We start from the raw sequence: 17,716 nt of genomic DNA, 5'->3' as shown, positions 1-17,716 counted from the left end.
GGCCCATGCAGCCCTCTGGGGCCGGTGGCCCCACTTGGTGGACCCCCGGGACCCTCCCGGTGGTCCCGGTACATTACCGATAACACCCGAAACGTTTCCGGTGACCAAAACAGGACTTCCCATATATAAATCTTTACCTCCGGACCATTCCGGAACTCCTGGTGACGTCCTGGATCTCATCCGGGACTCCGAACAACATTCGGTAACCACGTACATACTTTCCCTATAACCCTAGCGTCATCGAACCTTAAGTGTGTAGACCCTACGGGTTCGGGAACCATGGAGACATGACCGAGATGTTCTCCGGTCAATAACCAACAGCGGGATCTGGATACCCATGTTGGCTCCCACATGTTCCACGATGATCTCATCGGATGAACCACGATGTCGGGGATTCAATCAATCCCGTATTCAATTCCCTTTGTCTATCGGTATGTTACTTGCCCGAGATTCGATCGTCGGTATCCCGATACCTTGTTCAATCTCGTTACCGGCAAGTCTCTTTACTCGTTCCGTAACTCACATCATCCCGTGATCAACTCCTTGGTCACATTGTGCACATCATGATGATGTCCTACCGAGTGGGCCCAGAGATACCTCTCCGTTTACACGGAGTGACAAATCCCAGTCTCGATTCGTGCCAACCCAACAGACACTTTTAGAGATACCTGTAGTGCACCTTTATAGCCACCCAGTTACGTTGTGACGTTTGGTACACCCAAAGCATTCCTACGGTATCCGGGAGTTGCACAATCTCATGGTCTAAGGAAATGATACTTGACATTAGAAAAGCTCTTAGCAAACGAACTACACGATCTTGTGCTAGGCTTAGGATTGGGTCTTGTCCATCACATCATTCTCCTAATGATGTGATCCCGTTATCAACGACATCCAATGTCCATGGTCAGGAAACCGTAACCATCTATTGATCAACGAGCTAGTCAACTAGAGGCTTACTAGGGACATGGTGTTGTCTATGTATCCACACATGTATCTGAGTTTCCTATCAATACAATTCTAGCATGGATAATAAACGTTCATCATGAACAAGGAAATATAATAATAACCAATTTATTATTGCCTCTAGGGCATATTTCCAACAGTCTCCCACTTGCACTAGAGTCAATAATCTAGTCCACATCACCATGTGATTAACACTCATAGGTCACATCACCATGTGACCAACATCCAAAGAGTTTACTAGAGTCAACAATCTAGTTCACATCACTATGTGATTAACACTCAATGAGTTCTGGTTTGATCATGTTATGCTTGTGAGAGAGGTTATTAGTCAACGGGTCTGAACCTTTCAGATCCGTGTGTGATTTACGAATATCTATGTCATCTAGTGGATGCTACCACGCGCTATTTGGAGCCATTTCAAATAATTGCTCTACTATACGAATCCGGTTTACTACTCAGAGTCATCCGGATTAGTGTCAAAGTTCGCATCGACATAACCCTTTACGATGAACTCCTTTTCACCTCCATAATCGATAAAATTCCTTAGTCCACTAGATACTAAGGATAAGTTCGACCGCTATCTTGTGATCCATTCCCGGATCACTATTGTATCCCTTGACCAACTCATGGCAAGGCACACTTCATGTGCGGTACACAGCATAGCATACTGTAGAGCCTACGTCTGAAGCATAGGGGACGGCCTTCGTCCTTTCTCTCTTCTGCCGTGGTCAAGCTTTGAGTCTTACTCAATTTCACACCTTATAACTCAGGTAAGAACTCCTTCTTTGACTGATCTATTTTGAACTCTTTCAAAATCATGTCAAGGTGTGTGTTCTTTGAAAGTATCATCGGGCGTCTTGATCTATCTCTATAGATCTTGATGCCCAATATGTAAGCAGCTTTTATCCAGGTCTTCCTTTGAAAAACTCCTTTCAAACAACCCTTTATGCTTTCCAGAAATTTTACATCATTTCGGATCAACAATATGTCATTCACATATACTTATCAGAAATGTTGTAGCGCTCCCACTCACTTTATTGTAAATACAAGTTTCTAACAAACTTTGTATAAACCCAAAAACTTTGATCACTCCATCAAAGCGTATATTCTGACTCCGAGATGCTTGCTCTAGTCCATGGAAGGATCGCTGGAGCTAGCATACCTTTTAGCATCCTTAGGATCGACAAAACCTTTCTGATTGTATCACATACAACCTTTCCTTACGAAAACTGGTAAGGAAACTTGTTTTGACATCCATCTGTCAGATTTCATAAATGCAGCTAATGCTAACATGATTCCGACGGACTTAAGCATCGCTACGGATGAGAAAAATCTCATCGTAGTCAACTCCTTGAACTTGTGGAAATACTCTTTGCCACAAGTCGAGCTTCATAGACGGTAACATTACCGTCCATGTCTGTCTTCTTCTTAGAGGTCCATTTATCTCGGATTTCATGGCTTCTAACCATTTGTCGAAATATGGGCCCACCATCGCTTCTCCATAGCTCGTAGGTTCATTGTTGTCTAACAACATGACTTTCAAGACAGGATCACGTACACTCTGAAGTCGCACGCATCCTCGTCGTCCTACGAGGTTTGGTAGTGACTTGATCCGAAGTTTCATGATCACTATCATAAGCTTCCACTTCAATTGGTGTAGGTGCCATAGGAAACAACTTCTTGTGCCCTGCTATACACTAGTCGAAGTGACGGTTCAATAACCTTATCAAGTCTCCACCATCCTCCCACTCAATTCTTTCGAGAGAAACTTTTCCTCGAGAAAGGACTCGTTTCTAGAAGCAATTACTTTTGCTTCCAGATCTGAAATAGGAGGTATACCCAACTGTTTTTGGGTATTCTATGAAGACGCATTTATCCGCTTTGGGTTCGAGCTTATCAGCCTGAAACTTTTTTCACATAAGCATCGCAGTCCCAAACTTTTAAGAAACGACAACTTAGGTTTCTCTAAACGGTGCCGTCTCAACGGAATTGCGTGGTGCCCTATTTAAAGTGAATGCGGTTGTCTCTAATGCCTAACCCATAAACGGTAGTGGTAATTCGATAAGAAACATCATGGTATGCACCATATCCAATAGGGTGCAGTTATGATGTTCGGACACACCATCACACTATGGTGTTCCAGGCGGTATTAACTGTGAAACACTTTCCACAATGTCTTAATTGTGTGCCAAACTCGTAACTCAGATACTCATCTCTATGATCATATCACAGACATTTTATCCTCTTGTCACGACAATCTTCAACTTCACTCTGAAATTATTTGAACCTTTCAATAATTCAGACTTGTGTTTCATCAAGTAAATACACTCAGCATCTACTCAAATCATTTGTGAAGTAAGAACATAACGATATCCACTGCATGCCTCAGCACTCATTGGACTGCATACATCAAAATGTATTACTTCCAACAAGTTGCTCTCTTGTTCCATCTTACTGAAAATCGAGGCCTTTCAGTCATCTTGCCCATGTGGTATGATTTGCATGTCTCAAGTGATTCAAAATCAAGTGAGTCCAAACGATCCATCTGCATGGAGTTTCTTCATGCATATATACCAATAGACCTGGTTCGCATGTCTCAATCTTTTCAAAAACGAGTGAGTCCAAAGATCCATCTACATGGAGCTTCTTCATGCGTTCTATACCAATATGACTCAAATGGCAGTGCCACAAGTATGTGGAACTATCATTACTATTTTATATGTTTTGGCACGAACATGTGTATCACTACGATCGAGATTCATTTTAGGTGCAAGACCATTGAAGGTATTATTCAAATAAATAGAGTAACCATTATTCTCCTTAAATGAATAACCATATTGCGATAAACATAATCCAATCATGCTCAACGCAAACACCAAATCTCGATGGTAGAGGGAGCATGCGATGCTTGATCACATCAACCTTGGAAACACTTCCAACACATATCGTCATCTCACCTTTAGCTAGTCTCCGTTTATTCCGCAGCTTTTATTTCGAGTTACTAACACTTAGCAACCGAACCGGTATCTAATACCCTAGTGTTGCTAGGAGTACTAGTAAAGTACACATTCATATAACGTATATCCAATATACTTCTGTCGACCTTGCCCGCCTTCTCATCTACCAAGTATCTAGGGTAGTACTGCTTCAGTGACCGTTCCCCTCATTACAGAAGTACTTAGTCTCGGGTTTGGGTTCAACCTTGGGATTCTTCACTAGAGCAGCAAACGACTTGCTGTTTCATGAAGTATTCCTTTTTCCCTTGCCCTTCTTAAACTAGTGGTTTTACTAACCATCAACAATTGATGCTCCTTCTTGATTTCTACTCTCGCGGTGCGAATAGCTCAAGGATCATCATAACTATCCCTGATATGTTATAGTTCATCACGAAGCTCTACTAGCTTGGTGGCAGTGACTATGGAGAACTATCACTATCTCATCTGGGAGATTAACTCCCACTCGATTCAAGCGATTGTGGTACTCAGACAATCTGAGCACATGCTCAACGATTGAGCTTTTCTCCCTTAGTTTGCAGGCTTAAGAAACTTGTCAGAGGTCTCATACCTCTTGACGTGGGCACTAGTCTGAAATCCCAATTTCAGTCTTCGGAACATCTCATATGTTCTGCGACGTTTCAAAACCGTCTTTGGTGCCACAATTCTAAACCGTTAGCATTACGCACTAAACTATCACATAGTTATCAAAACATGTATGTCAGATGTTCCGCAACATCTACAGACGACGCTGAGGTTCAGCACACCGAGCGGTGCATTAAGGACATAAGCCTTCTGTGCAGCAATGAGGACAATCCTCAGTTTATGGACCCAGTCCGCATAATTGCTACTACCAACTTTCAACTAAATTTTCTCTAGGAACATATCTTAAACAGTAGAACTAAAGCGCAAGCTATGACATAATTTGCAAAGACTTTTTGACTATGTTCATGATAATTAAGTTCATCTAATTAATGAACTCCCACTCAGATAGACATCCCTCTAGTCATCTAAGTGATACATGATCCGAGTCAAACTAGGCCGTGTCCGATCATCACGTGAGACGGACTAGTCATCATCGGTGAACATCTCCATGTTGATCGTATCTTCTATACGACTCATGCTCGACCTTTCGGTCTCTTGTGTTCCGAGGCCATGTCTGTACATGCTAGGCTCGTCAAGTCAACCTAAGTGTTTCGCATGTGTTCCGAGGCCATGTCTGTACATGCTAGGCTCGTCAACACCCGTTGTATTCGAACGTTAGAATCTATCACACCCGATCATCACGTGGTGCTTCGAAACAACGAACCTTCGCAACGGTGCACAGTTAGGGGGAACACTTCTCTTGAAATTTTAGTAAGGGATCATCTTACTTACTACCGTCGTTCTAAGCAAATAAGATGCATAACATGATAAACATCACATGCAATCAAATAGTGACATGATATGGCCAATATCATTTTGCTCCTTTGATCTCCATCTTCGGGGCACCATGATCATCTTTGTCACCGGCATGACACCATGATCTCCATCATCATGATCTCCATCATTGTGTCTTCATGAAGTTGTCACGCCAACGATTACTTCTACTTCTATGGCTAACGCGCTTAGCAATAAAGTAAAGTAATTTACATGGCGTTATTCAATGACACGCAGGTCATACAAAAAATAAAGACAACTCCTATGGCTCCTGCCGGTTGTCATACTCATCGACATGCAAGTCGTGATTCCTATTACAAGAATATGATCAATCTCATACATCACATATATAATTCATCACATCTTCTGGCCATATCACATCACATAGCACATGCTGCAAAAACAAGTTAGACGTCCTCTAATTGTTGTTGCAAGTTTTTACGTGGCTTGTATAGGTTTCTAGCAAGAACGTTTCTTCCTACGTAAAACCACAACGTGATATGCCAATTTCTATTTACCCTTCATAAGGACCCTTTTCATCGAATCCGATCCGACTAAAGTGGGAGAGACACACACTCGCTAGCCACCTTATGCATCTAGTGCATGCCAGTCGGTGGAACCTGTCTCACGTAAGAGTACGTGTAAGGTCGGTCCGGGCCGCTTCATCCCACGATGCCGCCGAATCAAGATAAGACTAGTAACGGCAAGTAAATTGACAAAATCGACGCCCACGACTACTTTGTGTTCTACTCGTGCATAGAAACTACGCATAGACCTAGCTCATGATGCCACTGTAGGGGAACGTAGCAGAAATTCAAAATTTTCTACGCATCACCAAGATCAATCTATGGAGTCATCTAGCAACGAGGGAAGGGGAGTGCATCTACATACCCTTGTAGATCGCGATGCGGAAGCGTTGCAAGAACGCGGATGAAGGAGTCGTACTCGTAGCGATTCAGATCGCGGTTGATTCCGATCTAAGCACCGAAGAACGGTGCCTCCGCGTTCAACACACGTGCAGCCCGGTGACGTCTCCCATGCCTTGATCCAGCAAGGAGAGAGGGAGAGGTTGGGGAAGACTCCATCCAGCAGCAGCACGACGGCGTGGTGGTGATGGAGGAGCATGGCAATCCCGCAGGGCTTCGCCAAGCACCGCGGGAGAGGAGGTAGGGCTGCGCCAGGGAGAGGAAAACTCATGTGTTTGCAGCCCCCAATACCTCAACTATATATAGGGGAGAGGGAGGGGGCTGCGCCCCCTCTAGGGTTTCCACCCCAAGGGGTGCGGCAGCCCCAAAACCCATCTAGGGCGGCGGCCAAGGGGAGAGAGGGGGAAACTTGCCCCCCAAGCAAGGTGGAGGCGCCCCCTCCCCAAACCCTAGGCGCCTTGGGCCTCTTGTGGGGGGGCGCACCAGCCCACCTGGGGCTGGTCCCCTCCCACACTTGGCCCATGCAGCCCTCTGGGGCCGGTGGCCCCACTTGGTGGACCCCCGGGACCCTCCCGGTGGTCCCGGTACATTACCGATAACACCCGAAACTTTTCCGGTGACCAAAACAGGACTTCCCATATATAAATCTTTACCTCCGGACCATTCCGGAACTCCTCGTGACATCCGGGATCTCATCCGGGACTCCGAACAACATTCGGTAACCACGTACATACTTTCCCTATAACCCTAGCGTCATCGAACCTTAAGTGTGTAGACCCTACGGGTTCGGGAACCATGGAGACATGACCGAGACGTTCTCCGGTCAATAACCAACAGCGGGATCTGGATACCCATGTTGGCTCCCACATGTTCCACGATGATCTCATCGGATGAACCACGATGTCGGGGATTCAATCAATCCCGTATTCAATTCCCTTTGTCTATCGGTATGTTACTTGCCCGAGATTCGATCGTCGGTATCCCGATACCTTGTTCAATCTCGTTACCGGCAAGTCTCTTTACTCGTTCCGTAACTCACATCATCCCGTGATCAACTCCTTGGTCACATTGTGCACATTATGATGATGTCCTACCAAGTGGGCCCAAAGATACCTCTCCGTTTACACGGAGTGACAAATCCCAGTCTCGATTCGTGCCAACCCAACAGACACTTTCAGAGATACCTGTAGTGCACCTTTATAGCCACCCAGTTACGTTGTGACGTTTGGTACACCCAAAGCATTCCTACGGTATCCGGGAGTTGCACAATCTCATGGTCTAAGGAAATGATACTTGACATTAGAAAAGCTCTTAGCAAACGAACTACACGATCTTGTGCTAGGCTTAGGATTGGGTCTTGTCCATCACATCATTCTCCTAATGATGTGATCCCGTTATCAACGACATCCAATGTCCATGGTCAGGAAACCGTAACCATCTATTGATCAACGAGCTAGTCAACTAGAGGCTTACTAGGGACATGGTGTTGTCTATGTATCCACACATGTATCTGAGTTTCCTATCAATACAATTCTAGCATGGATAATAAACGTTCATCATGAACAAGGAAATATAATAATAACCAATTTATTATTGCCTCTAGGGCATATTTCCAACAGGATTCACTCAAATCTCAGCTGTGTTCATAAGAATTCGAACGAGAGAGGAGGAAGGATTACAGCCAAAGCGCACACGCCATCTATCCTATCCACTCCTCGGCCGAAGTCGCCGCCACCGTTACAGTACCAGGACAGAAGTATATATGTATCGACTAGCGGGCCCATTCCGGGCCTCGCAGCCTTGCTGGAGCCTGGGCTCTCCTCTTGGGCCTGGCCTGTTCCGCGCTTGCCGGTTTCTCCTGTAGCGATTCAGGTGTTGCCGCTGCTGCATCTTCAGTGCTGCTGACAATCCCCCTGGAGAGAAAACGGCTTGCCCCCAAGCCGGCGCGCGCGGAAATTGTTGCTTCAGCACGTCCTGGTCCTCCCAAGTTGCCAGTGAACCTGGAGAGCGGCTCCACTTGACCAGCACTTGAGTCACCATCTTGTTCCCGCGTGAAACTAGTCGACGATCCAGAAAACAAGTCGGAACCTGCAGGTTAGCCGTTGTGGATGGAAGAACTGGCAGTACCTGTTGGTCTGGCTTGACCTGTCGCTTGAGCAGGGAAACATGAAAAACTGGGTGTATCCTGCAGTTGTCCGGTAACTTCAGTTTGTAAGCCACTGCGCCGATCCGCGCCAGGATTTCAAAAGGACCAAAGTATTTGAAGGCCAGCTTGTGATTTGCACGCGGGGCGATAGACGACTGAATGTACGGTTGCATCTTGAGAAAAACCGTGTCGCCCACCTCAAAACTTCTCTCTGACCTGTGTTTATCCGCCTGAATTTTCATCCGCTGCTGCGTACGCAGTAAGTGTTGCTTGACTGAATCCATAACGACATGTCTGTCACGCAACCATTGTTGGGCGTCTGAACTGCCAACAGCATCTACAGGGGACAGACCAAAGTAACGGGGTGGGTGTCCGTAGACCAGTCCAAACGGGGTACGGCCAGTCGAAGAGTGCCAGTTTGAATGGTACCACAATTCACACAGTGGGAGCCAGCTGAACCAACGATGCGGATGTGCACTGATAAAGCATCTAAGATATCCTTCCACCTGTTGATTCACACGCTCCGTTTTCCCGTCAGTCTGAGGATGTTGCCCCGAGCTCATGCGCAGTTTAATACATGTTCTGTTGCATACCTCTTTCCAAAATAAGCTGGTGAAAACAGGATCACGATCAGAGACCAGGGACACAGGAAGTCCATGGAGACGGTACACACGGTCCAGAAATGACTCGGCCACTGTGGTAGCTGTATAAGGATGTTTGAGAGCGATAAAATGTCCATATTTAGTCAGTTTATCCACCACCACTAAGATGCAATTGTGATGTTGCGAAACTGGCAATCCTTCGATGAAATCCATCGTCATCATCTCCCAAGGCTGTGAAGGTATAGGTAAAGGCTGCAGCAGACCTGGGTAAGGAACTCTGTCAGGTTTAGCAAGCTGACAGATTTGACACTGTTGCAAAGCTACCTTGATCATCTGCTTCATTTTCTTCCAGTGAAACAGTTGAGAAATTCTGCGATAAGTAACTGGGAAACCTGAATGACCCCCGGCCGAGCTAGCGTGCAAACTGTCGATGATCTTACGTTGTAGTTGCTCATTCGATCCAATCCACAGTCGCTTCTTGAAACGGAGCAGACCCCCTTGCAAGGTAAAGTTAGGAACAGCTGAAGGATCAATGGCTAGTTTCTGTAGGATTGCTGTAACATGAGGATCTGAAGTATAACTATCCATTATTTCCTGCACCCAAGCTGGTTGCACTGCTGACAGAACATAGCAATCCCCTGACAGATGAGGGCGCCTGGACAGGGCGTCAGCAACTTTGTTTTCCGTTCCCTTCCTGTAAATGATCTTGTAATCTAAACCAAACAACTTGGTGAGAGCTTTTTGCTGCCAAGCTGTATGCAAACGATGTTCTGTCAGACTGACCAAGGCCTTTTGATCAGTAATAATGTTGAATTCTTGCAGCTGAAGGTAGGAACGCCACTGTTCAACTGCTAACAGAATTGCCAAGAATTCCTTTTCGTAGACCGATAGTGTCTGATTCTTGGGGCCTAAGGCCTTGCTGACAAATGCCACGGGATGTCCCTCCTGTGATAATACAGCACCAATTCCACAATCACTGGCATCTGTTTCTATAGTAAATGGCTTCTGAAAATTTGGCAAGGCCAAGACAGGAGCAGTAACTAAGGCCTGTTTCAGTGTTTGAAACGTTGTGTCTTCGACACTTGTCCAGACAAACACTGAACCTTTGCGTAGTAAGTTAGTCATTGGTTTGGCAATAACTCCAAAATGGTGGATGAACTTCCTATAATACCCAGCTAACCCCAGAAAGCTTCTGACCTCTTTCATAGATTCAGGTTGTGGCCACTGTTCAATGGTACTTATTTTCTCAGGGTTAGTGGAAACTCCATCCTTGCTGATTATGTGACCCAAGTAGAGCAGATTTTGAGAAGCAAACTCACATTTGGAGAGTTTCACCTACCATTTGTCTCTTCTCAAAACTTGCAAAACCCTTCTGACATGCTCTAAATGTTGTTTCAATGTTTTACTGAAAACCAGGATGTCATCAAAGAATGCAATGACAAAATTCCTAAGCATGTCAGGTTCTTCAGACAAGGACACATTAATGCCCCTTTGAAAAGTGTTTGGAGCTCCTGTCAGACCAAATCCCACAACTAGAAACTCAAAATGCCCATGATGAGTTTGAAAAGTTGTCTTATATTCTTCTCCAGGGGCTAGCCTTATTTGATGGTATCCTGCCCGGAGATCCAGCTTTGTAAACCATTGTGCCCCATGCAGTTCATCCAGTAGCTCATCTATCACAGGCATAGGGTAGTATCCCTTGATTGTAAGAGCATTGAGGTGCCTGTAATCCACCACCAACCTCCAGGTGTGATCTTTCTTTTTAACCAGGAGAATGGGAGAAGAAAATGGACTGTTACTCCTTCTGATTACACCAGAATCCAACATCTCCTATATCTGCTTTTCCACCTCATCTTTTAGTTCTGGAGCTAATCAGTAAGGTCTGTGAGAAAGTGGTCTTGCACTTGGAATAAGAGGTATAGAATGATCACAAGCCCTCTCTGGTGGTAATCCAGTAGGAATGGCAAATACATCCTTGAACTCATCCAGCAGCTCCTGAATTTCTGGCAAAACAGTTTGAGCATTTTCATCAGTAATGATAGACAATTCTATGATGGTATAAGCAAATTCCACAGGTGTTGCCCCTTGAATTGTTACTGTTTTTCCATGCAGAGGAAATGACATCCATTGCTGTTCCCAGTCCACGGTCATTGGGCTGTGTTTTGCCAACCAATCCATTCCCAATATTCCATCATAACAGCTAAGAGGCAAAATCTTGAGATCATGCTCGAACTGGACACCATGCACTGACCATTTACATTTTGGAACAAAACTAGAACAGTTCATTATCTCTCCATTTGAACATGTCTGCACTCCTGTCAGTAGGTTAGCTAAGGTAGTATCCAGGAAGGAGTGGGTGCTACCAGAGTCCACTAGGAAAATTTTCTCCTGACCATGTAGTGTAACAGTCAACTGAAATGCTTTACTACGAGCAGACCTTCCTTCAGCCGCCTCAGATATGGCCATTAAATTGACTTCATCGTCCTCATCTGATCCAGGTTCCTCTGAAGATGTGCATTGGAAGAATTCCACCATCTCCTGCACCACATGAAGCGATACTGTTTGTTTGCACTGATGATCACGGCTCCATTTTTCTCCGCACATAAAACACAGTCCTTTGGCCTTACGGTAAGATCTCAGAGCCTCCCATTTATCTTCCCCCATTTTCTGTTTTTGCACATCTGAACTGCTTCGCCTGTCGTCAGAGGCCTTGCTAGCGACTGACTTAACAGTGGGTGCTGGTTGTGAAAATTGTTGTCGCCTGTTCGATTGCTGATACTGAGGAGTCGAGCTGGTCAAGGATTCATGTAACAAGGCTAACTCATAAGCGGCATCCAAGTCTGTCGGCTGCTGTAGTGCCACCAAAACTCTGACGGAAGGATTCAGTCCATCTATGAATTTTGTGACATAGTGCACTGATTCAGGCACGGCTTCGTATGCAGACAACTGATCATAGAGCTCAGCAAATTGCTCCACATAATCCTCCACTGAGCCCGACTGATTAATGCTGTGAAACTTGCGTACCAGCGCCTGATGCTGGTTTCGCCCAAATCTGCACTGTAGTAACCTGCAGAAATCCTCCCACGGTGCATTTGGCGCTCTACGCTGAACTGACTCCAACCATCGTGCTGCTGGCCCTTCGAACAAGGTGGATGCGAATTGAACCCAGAGATGCCGCGGCGTACCACTCATGCTGAAATAGTCCTCGCATCTCGTTTGCCAGAGCCTCGGATTTGAGCCATCGAAACGGGGCAGGTCGATGCGAGGGCCAAAACCATAGGAATCAGAATTTTCTCGTTGCAGTTCAGCCAACCGCGAACTGAGTACAGAGCTCTGATCTGGTTTCGTACCTCTGGCGGGCGGCGGAACATAAGGAACATGATCTTTTCCCTTGGCTGGAGTAGCTCTGCGGCTGCCCTCTGGTGCCGTGTCGGCGTTGCTGTACGCGCCTTGCTCCGCTTGTGGGGGCCGTCCGGTAGGAGTCGTCGCCGGGGTGGGCGGCGGCCGTTCCAGGCCGTCGCGGAGCTCGTCCATGTCCACACCGATCGACATCTTGAGGTCGTCGATGCGCGTCGTCAGATCCCCCACGATGGAGCGCATCGACTTCGCTGCCTCTTCATCTTGTCGCTTGAAGCGGGCGTCGAGGGACTCCGCCAGGTCGGCCTTGAGGAATTCGTACACCGCCTTCGTCGCCGGTGACAAGCTCTCCATCACTTCCCGGCGGCGTCGCGCCGCAAATCTCGTCGCGTGCGGGTGGTGGAGGGGAATTTGCGGCGCCAGGATCTGTGGCTCTGATGCCAATTGTAAGCACGAACTATGTTCTCTCGAATTTAGCTATGGATTCACTCAGATCTCAGCTGTGTTCATAAGAATTCGAACGAGAGAGGAGGAAGGATTACAGCCAAAGCGCACACGCCATCTATCCTATCCACTCCTCGGCCGAAGCCGCCGCCACCGTTACAGTACCAGGACAGAAGTATATATGTATCGACTAGCGGGCCCCTTCCGGGCCTCGCAGCCTTGCTGGAGCCTGGGCTCTCCTCTTGGGCCTGGCCTGTTCCCCGCTTGCCGGTTTCTCCTGTAGCGATTCAGGTGTTGCCGCTGCTGCATCTTCAGTGCTGCTGACACCATCTTCACCAAGCACTACACATCCGTCGAAGTTGAGCACACACAAAAGTCCAAGGTGATGCATCAATCGTCCAACAGTGCAGCTTCTTCCCGACCTTCTGCTCATGGCGCTCGAGCCACCTGCACCTCTTTGCATCAGTTCTAAAATTCCCCTTGCATCAGTACACCTATGTATTGCTTCTGCGATTTTCAAATATGGTTACAGTTGTTGCTTCGATTTTGTTGTTGATGTACATAGTTGCCGATGGAATGAATTACCAAAAGTTCAAATTTGCTAATTCCTGCAGTTCTGGTTCTCTAGATTGGTCTTGATAAAGCTTTCATACAGGATACAGCTTAAGCTGGCGTTCTTCGCTAAGCAGGTTTGATTTTGTAAAGTTCAAGTTTTTTGTGTGTGATGCAGTATGGCTCAACTACATTTTGTTCCCTCTTTGCTTTTAAATTGCTGACTGGATGTTGAACTAATTCTCTGCCTTCTCCATCACTTATGTGGTTCCCTATTTGGTTGATCTATTGTAATCATGTATATTTCAAAATACTAGGAAACGTGGCTATCAATTATCTTGTATACAAAAGGTTTGGGACTGGATCTTCTAATGAAAGCTGGAGCAGAAGAAGAAGTCCAGGAGGGAGAGGTGTGTGATATATGTACACTTAATTACCTATGGTGCACTTGTATTTTTTTTCCAAACTTTACTGTCTATGTGAACTATTTCAAGCTCATGGTGCGGTTACTACACTAAATAAAATAGTTCAGCCTATATGTGTTAGTAGTCCATACTTGTTATGGTGTTTTCATACTTTCCTGTATTACCAAAAAGATGGCGCTTTGCTATTTCTCTATTAGTGTTTCTGTTAGTGCCTACAAATTGAAAGAGCTGTGGAACCTACCCGTGGGCATTTTTCCGTAAAAACATTGCTACTTGTTTTTTCCAATTCCAGGTTTACATTCTAGCATACATTTTTTTCTTATCAATTATTCATCTATCCTTCCTTGTAGATGGAGATGTGAGCATGTATACATATGTTCTGGAGACACTAGACTTATCTGGTGGTGTGTGCGTGCTGCTGTATCCTCTTCCGGCCACTCTAATCTACACCCTCAGTACAAGCCGATGCAACGCCAAGGTACACTGGAATGCATATGTGTTTTTTCTGTGGTGATGATTTTGGGAGTAAAATGGAAAAATTAACAAGAGAAATATAAGAGCGTTTAGATCACTATTAAGAGCGTTTAGATCACTAAAGTAGTGATCTAAAATGCTCTTATATTTCTTTACAGAGGGAGTACTCAAGTCCATCTTGCAAACCAGTAGCAGTTCTATAGTGCAAACATGCATCAAATTGAAAAACCGATCCTGACTTGAAGCAAATTCATATCTGATTGTTTATTTCGTAGCTCATCGATACTCATATAAGCCCATGCATATCTGGGTGTTTATTACTTCCAACTCTGAAGCTTGACATGCATATTTGGGGATGGTTTCAGGTACTAGTTTGGAACTGTATCTAACCAATACTATAAAAAAAATTCAGTAGATCGACAGGGGTGAGGGGTTCAGTTTGACGATGACGAGCCAGGCAGCCGGCCTTTGCATCATGAACTGGCGCAGTTTGATCTTGTAAGAAATGGAAATTCCCTCATGTTGAGTGTGTCAGTACATTTGCTTGGCAGCTTTGCTACTCTAGTTAGTAACATATCACTTGCTAAATCAAAATTATTTTGTTGTTCACTTTCCTGTGTTTTGTTGAATAATTCTCAGGCTTTATTTTCTGAGAGCTACAAAAATCATAGTGCTTAAAATACCGATGTGTGTGTCATACTTGAATTAAATAAAGTTAGAGGAGAAAGTACCCCTATTCCATTACTTTGAGAAGTACAAGTACACCTTTCTGATAGTACAGTGCAGGCCCGGTGCTGGCCCTGCACAAATGGCGTCTTCAGCTCACCACGCTACCTCCGCCGGTGGGTCTCCGTCCCTATTCAAATTTTTCCAGTGCATCTTTATATTTTGTTCAGTTCAACTACTTGCCGGTCATAAGTCCAATTTCATCTGTGTTTCCATGTTCTTCCTATAGCATAAGTTGATTGGCATTACTGTGACACTGATCAAGCCAACTGCGTGTATTTAGTGATTAAGGTCATTTGGAAAAAACTTTTACACTTGCTATGATGCCTTACAATCAAGACATTTTTATATATAAACACTGTTGCAACATGAATGTCAAGGAAAAGCATGTGAAAATGCCCTCTATAGGAAAAAGGCTTCTACAGAAAATATTGTTGCAACATTTTAGGCATGCGATTACAATTTTTTTTGGCAATTTATTTTAGGCATGCGATTACACTTTTTTTTGTCGTCAGGTGTTTGCTTAAGTGCCTAAACAAAGATCTATTTTTGTTCAGTTCAAATTCTAGTTTTAGTTCAGTGCAAATCTTATTTTAAGTTCAGTACAATTTCTTATTTTAGTTCACCTTTGTGTTTTTTTTTCAGATCATCTTACATGTCAAGCACCAAACCGACACCGCGGCTTCTGCTGCTGGTGCTAGTGTGGATGTTTAGCAAGTTCAACTACCAGTCTACGCCGAGTTCAGGTACATTGTCGTGGACGGCCAAGTTCAGGGATGCCTCTGTGCCTAAGGCAAGTTGACGCACTGTAACCAGTTCTTTGTAATAGTCCTATTTATTGCTTCAATCTTGTACAGCAAGCTGAGAATATATCTATTGATCTGACATGTTAATTCGGGATTTAGTTTTCTCTCGTTCTTCTAGGATTTGTCGCCACATGATTTAAGCTTGGGCGGTGGGTAGCACATAAAATGCATGCCCGCCATATGTTCGCTATATTGCTGTAGTAGGATTTTAGATTTTTCGTTCTACCTTGGATGCACTGAATACCTGACATGTTGTGAAATAATTAAGTACGGAATTCTGAGGCTGTATGATCTATTAACAACATGAATTACATTTTTTTCATCCTTACTGGATGTTGAGCATGGCTAGATTATATTTGGCATTAGCACCATCGGCGTGTATGCAAAATCCTCTTTTTTCTCAATTATGGTTAATGCTATTGTATGATACATCAAAATTGAGATATAAGGGCACTCTTGCTGTATACACATGGTATGACTATTCTGAAAAAGTTAAAATTATAAAAGCAGATAAGTTCACGGGTTCACCGGTGGAAGTTTGAGGAATAAAAAGATCAAAGAAAAGGAGAGTTCAGAAAATGGTAGTACTGTCTGCTGTTGGCTGATGTCTCCTGTTGCCTGAAGCCCCTGCTGCTTGCTAGCTACTTGTGCGTGCGCATTTGTGTGCTGCTGTTGTTTGTTGCTGCAGCAGGGTGATGTGAGAGAGAGATAGATAGCAAATGGAATGATCTTCCACATTGACTAACTCGTGACACACTTGGTTCAGTTTCTAAATTTAATCTAGTTCAATTAGAATTTTAATTCAGTTCAAAGACTGTTGCTATTTATCTCCTTGATGTTCAGTTTTGTGTTATGTTGTTTGCCCGATCCTTGTGTTAATGTTTGTATATGTTGTGCACTTCTGATCCCATAGTGAAGTGAAAAATGAAAAGCGAGCTAAGTACTAGTTCGGAAAGTTTGCAAGTTTGAACACATAAACCTAAAAAAGTTCGTTGAAAAAGTTTGGTTTGCCTGTTCCGTGAAAATGTCTTGCTAAAGAAATATCTCTTGTGCACTTATTTTTTCGCCTGAATATTTGTTTTGATTCTCAGGTGCGAGATGGCGGCCGCCGACGTCGCTAAATCCCTCTACAAACAGGTGGTTGGCTGCTCCGAGCGGTAAATGTGGTCGGATTCAGCAGCTAGCTCTTCCTCGAGCAGCCATTTGGAGAACTTTATTGTGTTCTTGTGGTGGTGATTGATTTTAGGATCAGTAAAGTTGATGTTGGTAGCTAGCTTGCGTATGGAACCTGCAAATTCAATATTGGCATTAGATTCAGTTCTTGTACAAATGTCCCAGTGTTCACATGTATTTGGGTCAAAGTTTATTTTAGTTCAGCTACAGAAACCATGCAGGTTCAGTGATGATGATACCATAAGTTCGGACAAGAAAACAAATAAGAATTAAAACAAAAAAACTTTAAATTCTATAAGTTCAAGTGCTCATCCACACAAGGTAATTCAAATGATAAAAGTACAAGTCATAAAATAAGAAAAGTCCAGAACATCGTTGTAAAAAAAATTTAGTTAAAAAAAGAATAAAAAAACATTTTCTTTTTGAAAAAAATATCATTCAGTTCAATGATACAAACCATGCAAGTACAGGGGCGACGATACAGTAAACCGTTGAAACTTACGAGCAAAAAATATTACCAAAAAATAGAGCAAAGTCTAGTTAGTGAAAGTACACTTAGTACAAACCCATGCAAACATCAGTACAAGTACTCTTTTTTCAGAACAATTCAAAATTACTCTACAAAAATAGCTCAGTACAAACACACATATATCAGTACGAGTACTCTATTTTTCAGACGGGAAAACAGCAGGATCTGTCTTGCCGTATTC

At 44.3% G+C, this 17,716-nt stretch overlaps 1 protein-coding gene across 1 annotated transcript; it reads right to left on the bottom strand.

The window, feature by feature from the left end:
• Positions 1-10,838: 10,838 nt before the first annotated feature.
• LOC109765992 (uncharacterized) lies at positions 10,839-13,089 on the bottom strand. The gene has a single exon (XM_045227811.2). The coding sequence runs from the start codon at positions 12,758-12,760 to the stop codon at positions 10,922-10,924; it is 1,839 nt and encodes a 612-aa protein (XP_045083746.1). The 5' UTR covers positions 12,761-13,089; the 3' UTR covers positions 10,839-10,921.
• Between the last annotated feature and the right edge of the window lie 4,627 nt (positions 13,090-17,716).

Source organism: Aegilops tauschii, chromosome 4 (assembly GCF_002575655.3).
Source record: "Aegilops tauschii subsp. strangulata cultivar AL8/78 chromosome 4, Aet v6.0, whole genome shotgun sequence".
Lineage (NCBI taxonomy): Eukaryota > Viridiplantae > Streptophyta > Magnoliopsida > Poales > Poaceae > Aegilops > Aegilops tauschii.
Note: the sequence above shows the minus strand (reverse complement) of the source record. Positions and strands in the feature narration are given on the sequence as shown.

Excerpts from the sequence above, each read along its gene's own strand:
- LOC109765992 (XM_045227811.2), bottom strand. The coding sequence starts at position 12,760 with ATGGAGAGCTTGTCACCGGCGACGAAGGCGGTGTACGAATTCCTCAAG.